The sequence below is a fragment of the Oncorhynchus nerka genome, linkage group LG15 (assembly GCF_034236695.1).
Source record: "Oncorhynchus nerka isolate Pitt River linkage group LG15, Oner_Uvic_2.0, whole genome shotgun sequence".
Classification (NCBI taxonomy): Eukaryota; Metazoa; Chordata; class Actinopteri; order Salmoniformes; family Salmonidae; genus Oncorhynchus; species Oncorhynchus nerka.
In genome coordinates, this window is record NC_088410.1 from 63,161,716 (window position 1) to 63,174,684 (window position 12,969).

The following is a 12,969-nucleotide window of genomic DNA, read 5'->3' on the forward strand; positions in this document are numbered from 1 at the left end:
TGCAAGTTCGTGAGCAGAATTGAGGGGAGTGGTCGTTTATTCGATCGCCTCCTACTACTTAGAAGGTAGCCCGCCCTCCGGCCTCTCTTTCTCCGCCTCCTCTTCACGTAGATCACCGGGATCGGGGCCTGTTCCCGAGGGAGCCATATATCCTCCGCCTCGGGCTCTTCAGAGTCATGAAAGAAGAAAAATAATTCTAAAATAATTCTGCTAATCCGTGGTGAGTAATCGCAGTCCTGATGTCTAGAAGTTATGTTCGGTCATAAGAGATGGTAGCAGCAACATTATGTACAAAAATAGTAAAAAAAATAACTTGCAAACAATGCAGATAAACAAAACAAAACACAATCATTTGGGGGCTCGTAAAACGTCTGCTCCGGCACCATTTTAGCTGAACATTTTAGTACCAGCTATCAACAGCGTAACAGTCTACTACCATCACTAACATTAGTACTAGCTACCAATAGCCTAACAGTCTACTACCATCACTAACATTAGTACTAGCTACCAATAGCCTAACAGTCTACTACCATCACTAACATTAGTACTAGCTACCAACAGCCTAACAGTCTACTACCATCACTAACATTAGTACTAGCTACCAATAGCCTAACAGTCTACTTCCACCACTACCAGGATAATAGCGAACGATATTGCCACTCCTATTTGACATATCAAATCAAAACAAATTGTATTGGTCACATATACATGGTTAGCAGATGTTATTGTGAGTGTAGCGAAATGCTTATGCTTCTAGTACCGACAGTGCAGTAATATCTAACAAGTAATCGAACTAATTCACAACGACTACCTTATACACACAAATGTAAAGTGATGAATAAGAATATGTACATATAAATATATGAATAAGCGATGGCCATGCGGCATAGGCAAGATGCAGTAGATGGTATAGAATACATTTACATTTACATTTAAGTCATTTAGCAGACGCTCTTATCCAGAGCGACTTACAAATTGGAATGTATTCTGACATTTTCACATTTTTTAAAAATAAAGTGGTGATCCTAACTGACCCTAAGGCATGGCATTTTTACTAGGATTAAATGTCATGAATTGTCAAAAACTGAGTTTAAATATATTTGGCTAAGGTGTATGTAAACTTCTGACTTCAACTGTGCATACATACTGTATACGCCTACAGTAGAAACAACATCACTATATTCAGAAAATAAGGAACTTACTTTCATAGGAACGCACACATGTCCAATGTTATTATTTTTAAGGAAAACAAAACGGAAGGCAATGCAAGCGGCAGCCAGAAAATGTTCTATTTCGTGCCAGACTGCGCGACTGTCTGCAGACTTGATCTGCGCAAACATTAGTGAAGTACATGGGCTCTCCTCGGAGAGAGAAGTTTGTCCGGCTCAGTAAAGCCTCAAACATGAATTGTCCGCAATGCTGAAATGGGCAACTTCTATGTGAATTAATGAGGAGGCAGAACACACCTTAATTCAAACTGTTGTTGGAAAATGTAACTTGTTCGAAAATAACATACTGTACATACTATATAGGGAATTAGAGTACTATATAGGGAATTAGAGTACTATATAGGGAATTGGAGCACTATATAGTAGGGAATTAGAGCACTATATAGGGAATTAGAGTACTATATAGGGAATTAGAGTACTATATAGGGAATAGGGTACCTTTTGGGACACGCATGCTGTCAGTAGAGACAGGTAGTGGAGGTGGGAGTGGGTTGGTGCTGAGTGAGGGACACTGTAACCGTAGTGCTGTTTTCTGTTTATGTAGTAACACCACAATGAAAGAAAGACCCAGAAAAAAAGCTCCTATTGAAACAGAGGAGCTGCATGTGGCGCCAGGGGAGAGGTAGTGACTGACAATGTCTGACGCGAGGGGGGAGAGGTGGAGAGAGAGAGAGACAGAAAAGGGGGAGAAGACAACAGGACACAAGATAAAGGGAGAGAGGGAGACAGAGAAAAGGGAAAGGGCACAGAAGGAGTGAGGGAAAACAGGAGAACACAGAGAAATAGATTGGGACAATCCCAGCTCCACCTGGCTGGAAGAGACCGAGAGAGAGGGGGCCTGGATCTGTCATCATCCTGAACTGAGCCCAGCCTCTGAGCCTCAGCCTGAAAAAACACCCCTCTCTCTCTCCTTCTGTCTCTTTCTTCGCCCAGGGCTTACCTCACAGCAGTGTCACTACATCAATCAGCATCCATAGGACTACCCCTGGACAAGCATTTAGACCAGCTCCACCCCTCACAACTCCTTCCATCTCACTTTATCCCTCTCTCTCTCCCACCTCCCTCTCTCCATCCTTGTTTATCCCTCTACCTTCCTTCTCCCACCTTTTCACTTTGTGCAAAAGTGGTGTCTACCCTGGTGCTTAAGTTAGCTGCAGTTTGCTCTCTCTCTATCTCTCGCTCTATTGCGTTCACATTTTTTCTCTCCCTCTTCCTTTCACTCTCTCTCGCTCCCTCTTTCTTTCTCTCTGCTTCTCCTTCAGTGTGTCTCCTCAGCTCTACACGTCTCTCTCGCACTCCCCCTCTTTCAATTCAATTCAAGGGCTTTATTGGCATGGGAAACATATGTTAACATTGCCAAAGCAAGTGAAGTAGATAATAAACAAAAGTGAAATAAACAATAAACAATAAAAAACTTTAACAGTGAACATTGCACTCACAGAAGTTCCAAAATAATAAAGACATTTCAAATGTCATATTATGTCTATATACAGTGTTTTAACGATGTGCAAATAGTTAAAGTACAAAAGGGAAAATAAATACACATAAATATGGGCTGTATTTACAATGGTGTTTGTTCTTCACTGGTTGCCCTTTTCTTGTGGCAACAGGTCACAAATCTTGCTGATGTGATGGCACACTATGGTATTTCACCCAATAGACATGGGAGTTCATCAAAATTTGATTTCTTTTCGAATTATTTGTGGATCTGTGTAATCTGAGGGAAATATGTATCTCTAATATGGTCATACATTTGGCAGGAGGTTAGGAAGTGCAGCTCAGTTTCCACTTCATTTTGTGTGCACATAACCTATCTTTTCTTGAGAGCAAGGAAATGCTCACTGAGTCTGAACATAGGCAAAGTATTCCGTTAGTTCGGGTCAGTCACAGTGGTTAGGTATTCTGACACTGTTTACTCTCTGTTTGGGGCTAAATAGCATTCTAGTTTTCTCTGTTTTTTTGTTAATTCCTTCTAATGTGTCAAGTAATTATCTCTTTTTGTTTTCTCATGATTTGGTTGGGTCTAATTGTCTTTCTCTCTCTCTTGCTCCCTCTTTCTCTCTCTCTGCTTCTCCTTCAGTGTGTCTCAGCTCGACACATCACTGTTTAGAAAACAAAAGCTCCCGTGAAACTTGAGGCCTTCCTTATCAGCCCCCAGAAGCCTGGGACTCAATTAGCATGACAATCCCCATCCTGAGTGCCGTGTGTCAGCCTAGGCTATGAGGTGGGTTGATGGTGGGTGTGGGTGGGGAGGGGCAGGTACAGCAGAGCCATCACAATTCCGTATAATTTTACTCCTAATTCCCTCTTGTCTTTGCATGGCTTCTTTATGCAGGGGAGGGAGTGAGTCTTCATAGTCCCTCATTGTCACTTATACATGCACCACTTTCTACCATCGGTTGGCCTTCACACACTCCCCCATCTATCCCCCTCTTTCTCTCTGTCTGTCTTTCAACCATGCATCCTAGGTCTGTCTGTCTTAACTCCCTCTACCTATGCTCGCTATTACAGCTGGGGCTTGAGGCTGACATACATGTTTCACCTAATTACAGAGTTTTCTTGACTTTTGAGACCTATTAGATGTCTGAATGAACCTCAATGTAGATACAAGCTTGTCAGTTACACAATGATTCTTTTTTTTGTCCGTGTAGGCTATAGCCTACGTTAGTACAGTTTGCTTGCTACAACAGCCGGACCGTGAAGAAGCTTTAGTCAAGACCTTATGCAAACTTTTCACCCATTTGTCATATATGTCACATGGATCCTAGCGGTGAGAAATGCATTTTCATATCAGGCACACACCCACACACGCACAGTGTAGCGTGTTGAATGTGTGCTGTGATGAAGGGCTCCTTTCATTCGCTGTGGGCGACAGAGTGGGGCGCATTGCCTAAGGGGCAGTTCAGATGTCTCAGGGGTGGGCTTCAGCCATCCTGATGGGCTTCAGCCATCCTGGTGGGCTTGACAGACCTTCTCCATGGGATGTTACTATGGGAGTATCCTGTGATTTTGTCTACGTTTATCTTCCCTTGTATATTTTAAAAAGTTATATTTTATTTACTGGGCAAGACAGTTAAGAACAAATCCTTGTTTTACAATGACGGCTTACCCGGACGACGCTGGGCATATTGTGCGGCGCCCTATGGGACTCCCGATCACAGCCGGTTGTGATACAGCCCGGGATCGAACCAGTCTTTGTAGTGACACCTTAGACCGCTGCGCCACTTAGGACCCATAAGTAGTGTTCCTGACCCAGGTATCTGACAAGGAAAAACTCCATGTCCTAGTGATACCTGGCAATAACGTAATAGCATTTTTTTCCTGGCCAGGTCACATGGCCTTTTCTAGTTCTAATGATTGATTTTGAGATGGCATTTTATAGAGATGAGATTCTGCACAAACTTCAGTTGTGCCAACATAATGGAATCTCGGTACATGACTGTAGGCGTTCAGTTTTAAATTGGACGTGCTCCAATCTACAGTATGGCGCAATCAGGTCTCCAAAGACTCATTTGGTTTGCAAATTTCCTTTTACATAACTTCTCGCCTCACAAAATGTTCTGGAGTCTGCTGTGGAATGTGTGTGCGTGTGAATGTGTGTGAGTGTAGCCTGGTTTCAGCTTATGAACATGTTGGAATGTGTGTGTCGGTTTTCAGTGTCACATTCAGTGTGACTTTCAGTGTGAAATAGGGGAACAACACATACAGTATGTGGGAACAACACACAAGAACACCACCTTAAGCCTGATCTGAGGGAGAAAATGGAGACTACGTTAACTCATCCCATCCTGTATATACCAACAAACAGGAAAACAATCCCCTTGTGTGTCTTCAAACCCATATGCTCCACCATGACCATTCACTCTTTGAAATGAGCATGATGTGGGCAAATGTGTGATTTAATGGATCATTCTAGAGTTGTAGCTGTACACTGGTGTTGAACAGACTAATTCTCTATAACAGATAGACCTATGTTTACAGATAACCAATAAGGATTAAAAAAATTTAACCAGGCAAGTCATTTAAGAACAATGACGGCCTACCCAGGCCTAACCCCGACAACGCTGAGCCAAGTGTGCACCATCCTATGGGACTCCCAATCACAGCCAGATGTGATATAGCTTGGATTTGAACCAGGGACTGTAGTGATGCCTCTTGCACTGAGATGCAGTGCCTTAGACCGCTGCGCCACTCAGGAGCTCCAAATAGGCCTGAACCCCAGGAGAGGATATGATGAGTGCGTGGATGCGTTAGCGCGGAGGGGGTCGAAGGGATTTCAGTCTAAAATGTGGAGCAATGGCACTTCCTTTCGTCAGCTGTCTTAAGTTCAATACCTACACCCCCAATCCTCTCTCACCTCCCTTCCCCCTCCCTGGCCTGTCCCATATCCCTCCCTCCCTCTCTCCCCCCTCTGCCTTCCTGCTCTGTTGGGAGGAGGAGCCCTTCCTGTCATTGGCAGTTTCTTTGAAAGGAAAGCCTGTGATAAAACCAGTCTACCGTCCAGGAGATGGCTCCATAAAAACAGCAACACCAAACGCACAGGCAAGAGGGGGTCACACGCACAAACACATGAGCACACACCAGCTCATGCATGCACACACACAATCCGAGAGGAATTATCACACCCTTACTAGAACGACACACAGCCATGGACTATACGGCAAACACACACACATACACACAGATAATGTGGAGAGTAATGCTGCAAGTTCACCTACAGATGTTGGATCTTAATTTGATCACCCTGTTGCAGGGAACTTTTAGGAAATGTACAACTTGTAGTGTATTTGAGGTTTAAAAAAGGCTTCTGAAGTTTGTCATTTCCATTTTGAAATGTCAGACTTGAAATTTCAGACTTAATTATTAATATACATTAATTAAAATCCACATAATACTTCATATTTCCTGTTGCTGCAGGGTTATTTTCCTACTGTAGCAGATTGGCTCAAATGAAGATCCTACATCTGTACTGGCTTCTGTATATGTCCAATACAACTGCAGTGTTTTATGCAATATATTTACTCCCATATGTTTTTCTCCTAACAGAGATGGACAGGAAGGCAGGGTTTCTCTGTGTGAGGGGGGGGATATTTTTTAGGGACGGTTGTTAAATCAGGATTGCCCCTCACATTCACCTCACATTGCATACAAAGCAGCCTTTCTTCTTTACAACACCTCATAAAGCTACCTTTTTATTTCACCCCTTTTTTTTTATGAAACGGAGTCAACATTTGGCCTCCCCTCATCTCCCCTGCTCACCAACTACCCCTACTTTCCGCACAACACTTTCTTGTCAGATGACCAACACTATGCTTCAAACAGCCATGCCTTCCTAATCCCACCTTGATGAACAACAACACTGAGACAAAAACACACATAGACCTACACACACACACACACACACACGTTTCAATTGTTTCCAAACATCCAACCATTGAAGTCAATGTGTTGTGGCCATGGATGGGAAAGACTGTTATGACACAATGAAGAGGGGAATTACAGAGTCCGAGACAAGCTAGAACAAGACTAGATGGTAAAGACTATTCATTACAACAGGTGAGGCACTACAGTGCTGCCTGGCTGCTCCTCATACTACAGTAACTGCTTTTCAATAACTCTACCAAGCTAATCCCATTACTTTTAAGATTGTTTGAGTTACACTGAAATTGGGAAACAATGTGTCATTACTGTCTAGAACCACTAATCCTAGTGCAATACAAGTGGTTCAGTCACCACAATTACTAAAGCACTCATCTGACTGAGTGAGGTTTGAGTATCTAAACAACCTAGCTACAAGTCCCACAAGGCATTTCAACTACTTTGCGTTAGCAATTTAAGACCAGGATTCTCAACCAGTAAATCCACATATCAGTCATCAATATATCAATCAACTAATCAGTCACTCAAAATCAATCCCATTTGTGTGGTCGGCCAGTTTAGCACATCTGAATAGGCCTCAGTTAATAACTCAAACAGCAACTCAAACATACACAGTAGCTAAAGCTTGGCACAGGTTATTTTTGTCTGAAGAGTAACAATCAGTTGACTAGCTACTTACTGGTGTTCTGCTCAGCATTGCCCTGCCACAGGAAGACAGGATCCCCACTTCCTCTGGGGTTGGATCCCAAACTTCGATACATACACACTCCCAGAAACAGACAGACAGACCATGCACTAACACACACAGGTCGTCCTGAGGCGTCACGTCACGCCATTCTATGGGATGTATTCTCTCTCACTCTCCCTCTAAACCCTCTCAACTACCATCTACCTCACATATAGTATTTCACTCTGTCTCCCTATCCTTGTTTTAGACAGATTTAATCAAACTGGCCCAAGTATGTTTGTGTAAATTCTTACTGTACAACCTGTTGCCTTTGTGCATGCATGTGTTACTATGGAAACTAAAAACATATACCTGTGAGTGTCAAAGTATTTGCCATTTTTATTTGACCATGAAAAAAGTACATTTATGCTAATGTATCACTCTACATGCTGCAATGTAGATTTCATCCTGCCTCTCCAAATGTTCTTAGAGAAATATTCTGACTTTACAGTTCATCTGTAACCATATTGTTTAATCCTGAAGGTGTGTCCGATGTGAAATGGCTAGCTAGTTAGCGGTGGTGCGCGCTAACAGCGTTTCGATCGGTGACGTCACTCGCTCTGAGACCTTGAAGTAGTGGTTCCACTTGCTCTGCAAGGGCAGCGGCTTTTTTGGAGCGATGGGTAACGATGCTTCATGGGTGACTGTTGTTGATGTGTGCAGAGGGTCCCTGGTTCGAGCCCATGTTGGGGTGAGGAGAGGGACGGAAGCTATACTGTTACAAAGGCACAGCATTTAAGACAAACGATTATTTAATCCTGTTTCACCTGAGCTTCCTAACATAGTCATGACACGTACAATGTGGCCATATGACCTTCAAGGTGGTAGTGAATAAGACATCAAGGGCAGAGAGGAGAGAAGCAGAGAGAGACAAGGGATTAGTGTTTATCACTCCCAGAGAAGACATGCTGGCCTATTCTCTGATGAAAGGACGAAACCCCCCGAATACAGAAGAAGGGATGGAATTGTAGGGGGTAAATCTTAATCCCTAATCAAACCCCCATTCATCCCCCTTTCATCCCTCTCTTCTTGCTGCCCTGTCCCCCGCAGGCAGTCTAATCTCTTAATTGAGCCTTTTGTAATTATAATTGAATAATTAAAGGCCTTCATTAAAGGCAAACAAATGACGTTGACGTATTCTGACAAGACACAAGATCCGAGGGATACTGTATGCATGATTCAGTGAGACGGACACACATATACAGCAGCACACTCATAAGAATTCAAAATAATGGCATGTATAGTCCTTGTTTGGTGTTGCTTTCATTACTGTACAATACCATGTCTACTTTATTTAATGGTGTTTAAAATGATGCCTTTCTCTTTCTTTATTAGGAAGCCCACCAACCAGTGTGCAAAGAGGGACACACGCACACAGATCCTGACTTTGGCCTGTCTGTGCTCTCTCCATTACGCCTGACATTGAAACCAAGGGAGGCAGAAAGGTCCTGAACTAAAAACAACAGAAAACAGGAAAACTGGCCACACACACACACACACTGGGGCCGCCTGAATGCCTATCCCTGATTATGAGAATTTAGAGAAGTAACATGACCAAGTTCCACTGTGGCAGAGCCTCTATTCCAATCTACTCCCTGGCGGATCCATCATAGGTTGGCTGTGTTGTTGATACTAGTGCTGATGCGTTGTGTTCTCCTGTAGGCCAAATGTTCTATTCTGCTGATGATATATGAGAAAGACCTACAGCCTTCAGAATATTTACCTTGTCAAATTCGAATAAAACACAATGCGGTGTGTCAAAGTCATAGAGCTGAAAATGAGCTTGGGTTGTCTTTTTGTGAAAAAGTGATGGCCTCGTTTGTTGTTGACAAGCCTGTCAATCTATCATTGACCTCCTTTCTGTCGATGCTAAACAATGACACACTGTAGTTCAGCTTCCAAGGGCAAAAAACCTCAAACATCAAACACACCAGCCTGGTCTCATTGACTTGACTTAACATAGTAATGTAAAAATTAGTATGACATGCTAAGTTTGGTATGGCTATATAAGACAGAAGTTTACTTAAAGCTGTAATACGTACATTTTTGGTCAACACAACCAAATTCACAGAAATGTATGTTATAGATCTGTCGTTCTCATTGAAAGCAAGTCTAAGAAGCAGTACATATGTTCTATGTGCGGTATTTCTATACTTCCCATTCTTAAGTTTCCTTTTTGGATCTTTAACTTTTGGTTTCGTAAACACCAGCTTCAAACAGCTGAAAATACAATATTTATGGAAAATATATTTCGCAGCGGTTTAGATAGTACAATAATTCTCTACACTATACTTGTTTTTTTAAATTTTACCTTTATTTTACTAGGCAAGTCAGTTAAGAACAAATTCTTATTTTCAATGACGGCCTAGGAACAGTGGGTTAACTGCCTGTTCATGGGCAGAACGACAGATTTGTACCTTGTCAGCTCGGGGATTTGAACTTGCAACCTTTCGGTTACTAGTCCAACGCTCTAACCACTAGGCTACCCTGCCGCCCCAATGTGTTTTGTCACATAAACTGAAATTAGGCGAACTATTCAAATTTGAGCAACCAGGAAATGTCGGAGCATCTTTAAGGCAAAAAGGAAAGTAGGGTTTGTGGTATAATGCGAACGTCTAGCAACCCGAAAGTTGCAATGTCATCAGCCTACTTTTTAGCTGACCCTTCCCCTAACCCTTTAGTCTGACTCCTAAGCTTAACTCCTAGCGTAGTAAATGTTAGCCACCTAGCTAACATTAGTCAAAACAAATTGCAATTAATAAAATATCATACGAAATGGATGAGGGACATCCACAAGTTAATATATAGGCTACCATACGGAACATAACATATACTAATTGGGAGTGTCCAGTGATTTTCTTTTACTATGTTACGTCTACCCCTGAGTCCAGGTTGAACACACTCACAAAGACCCACTTCTTTGAGAATGTGAATGAGTTCTTATGGTTATTATGCTATCCTACTTTCTAAATTAGATTTTAGTCCGACCTTTCCATGTTTGGCAATGTAAGGGTGAGCCGGTGCTAGCTCATCCGTCTGTTGGCAACAATGAGGGCTAACCAGTGTGAATAGAGTGGGTGAATTGCGCCTCTTCGCGAGTTATTGTCTCTCGATGTTTACTGAGGTTATTGGGAACAGAGGATGGAAACAGAACACCGGTCTAAAGATGAACACTCAACACTCTAGATCCCTCTTTTCTCTCTCCCCCGCCCGGGGCCATCCACGCCTATCAAAGGACATTTCTGTGGTCTTTAGACCTATTCTGTTTTCTCCTTATCTTTGTCTCTTTCTCAAACTGCCTAACAACAGATACTATTTTGTGAAGGCAACCAATCGTACGACCAGAGAAAAGTCGTTTATAAACGGAACTTAATTCACTTAAAGTGTTCGTGGAAAAATAAATCTCATTCTCTTCAATCAAAAAGTGTTGTGGTGGCCACGATGTACATTTGCGCAACAGAAACGTAATAACAAGGCCATTTTGGCCAGGACATTATAGGACCTAGACTGTTACCGAATAAAGAACGGCTCATAGTTTCGATGTCCAATACAACTGTAGCAGTATTTTGTTGTCCTCCTGTCCCCTCAGAAGTTGGCGATTGTATTTAGCGAGTTGAGACCGGCTGTGGTCTCGCTCGTCCTGACAGCTCATTCGTCTTCATTACGGGAAACACCGTGGGGCTGACAGCGCCTGAAACCCTGGTGTCTTCACGATTAATGAAGATATATAGGCATTTCACCTTGAAGAACTTAAACTAACCAGCACACGGCGTAGGCCTACTGTCATGAAGTAGAATTCTCCTGGGTCGCAATTATTAAACCGACACAAAAGGCGCAAAGGGGCACAGCCTTGCGTAAAAGCGTGTAGGCCTTCTGGATGAAATAGATAAATGTAACATCTGTAATAGTTTCCTGTGTCTTCCCTGGCCGAACACGTTCTTATAGCGCAATGGCAAGGCCCCCCCTCATCTTTCATATTCAAATGAGCATGCCAGAAACACCATGTTGCCAGTGCCAGAGTATGCTATTATCATATGAAATACAGTGGTGAGGGTAGATGGGCTGCATAACAATAACAACTTATTTGCTCACACCCATTGTTTTCACTCATACAGGCATGATGTGTGTTAGCAAAGTGGCAAAAGCCTCTAGGAAAAGAGAGAGAGAGACATGGCCCTGTTATACCCCAAGGCCTCAGTTGTAACTGTAAAGCTGTATTGTCCTACTTACTCATGCTCTAGTTATTCTTCATTAACAGTTTTGCCCTCAAATGAACTTTTAAGTTAGATGCTAATTATGTTTTTAAGTAGGCCTAGTTATTCACATTGCATCAGTTACCCAGATCTCTACTGAAATGGGTCATAGGCTTTCATCATTGGGCCTCTTGTGATCCCTTTTAAGGATCCCCGTTCATTTTGACTTTGGTAGTTAGCTTCTAAACACCTCACAAGGTCAGGGGGCCCATATTGTGAGAGAAAGCTAAATCAGTCATCTGAAGCCATTCAAAAAGAAAACAAATGTGATGATGAATAAATATGCAGTCCCACACACTGAGCACATAAACAAACAGACTGGAGGACGAGAAAGGGCACTGAGAATCAAATGGAATCGGTCTCTTCCTGTGGAGAGAGCTCTATGATAACACCAGCACTCCGATAAGGACACACATGCACACTGAGATTGTCACTCTTTCCACATGATCACAATAACACCGACGGCCTGATGAGGAGAGTGAAAACCGTGTCTCTGCACAAACACACACAGCACACACACAAGCCTTTACAGTCTGATGAGTCGAGTGAGGAGACAGAGCAAATACTTCACTTACACTGAACACTGGCTGTCCCACCCCAGGCAAAGGGGTCCAGACCAGGGAAGAAGGGGGTGGCCTTGCCCAGCATACAAGCCCCCTGAGTGGACACGTCGAAGAGCGGCCGAGGGGCCATCCCTAGAGCCTCCATACAGTCAAACATGTTCCTCTCTCTAGCTCCACACACACTATTTTGTCCAACAACCACAACAACACCAGAGTCCTCTTCTGCTGTGGTTGTTCAGCTGAGCTTAGCTAGCAGTGACGTCTCAGAGGAATTTCCACCCAGAGAAAAACAAGAGCAGCTCAGAGCAGGACTGGCGTTCCAGGCTTGTGGTTGTTGTAATAGTGGACCTCTGTCACTTTCAGTCGGGGTGAACCTTCTCCAGGTGCTGTGCGTCTGTCTCAACCTCTGCTTGGTTCCACTCTGATACAGTCCTTGACTGGCTTCTCTCTGTGTATTGGTCTTGGAGTTGAACAGCTTTTTTCCCTTTTGTCTTTCTTCTCTTTCTCTCTTCTCTTGAGCTCCAGAATATTTCCCACTCTCACACACAGTCCTCAGTCACCCTCTCCACTGTCTGGGTGATTCTCATTGGGAGTTGTAACTGATCTAAACACCCCCCTCTCCTTAGCTCTCTGGGCCTCTCACACACAGCCAGTGATACTGTGGAGTGAACCAACAGCCTGTTCTCTCAGCAAAGAAGGGAGGGGGGGGGGGGGGGGGGTGCAGAGAGCAGGGAGGGAACTAGAGAGCCGGGGGCGGGCCCATTAGTCTGGTCGGTCACATAACAAACTTTCTATCCTATGTTCTCCCTCTGATTTCC

General features: G+C 43.3%; 1 protein-coding gene across 2 annotated transcripts in view; it reads right to left on the reverse strand.

Moving 5' to 3' along the window:
* The window catches only part of LOC115143097 (retinoic acid receptor gamma-A-like), a 68,955-nt gene that overhangs the window by 14,174 nt on the left and 41,812 nt on the right, over positions 1 to 12,969 (reverse strand). The window contains exon 1 of one of the 2 annotated variants that reach the window (XM_029683172.2): positions 12,164 to 12,800. The exons of the other annotated variant lie outside the window; for it this stretch is intronic. Within the exon in view, the coding sequence (XP_029539032.1) occupies positions 12,164 to 12,308 (145 nt within the window). The 5' untranslated portion in view covers positions 12,309 to 12,800. Of the gene's footprint in view, positions 1 to 12,163; positions 12,801 to 12,969 lie in introns of those variants that run through there. 2 annotated transcript variants of the gene reach the window in all.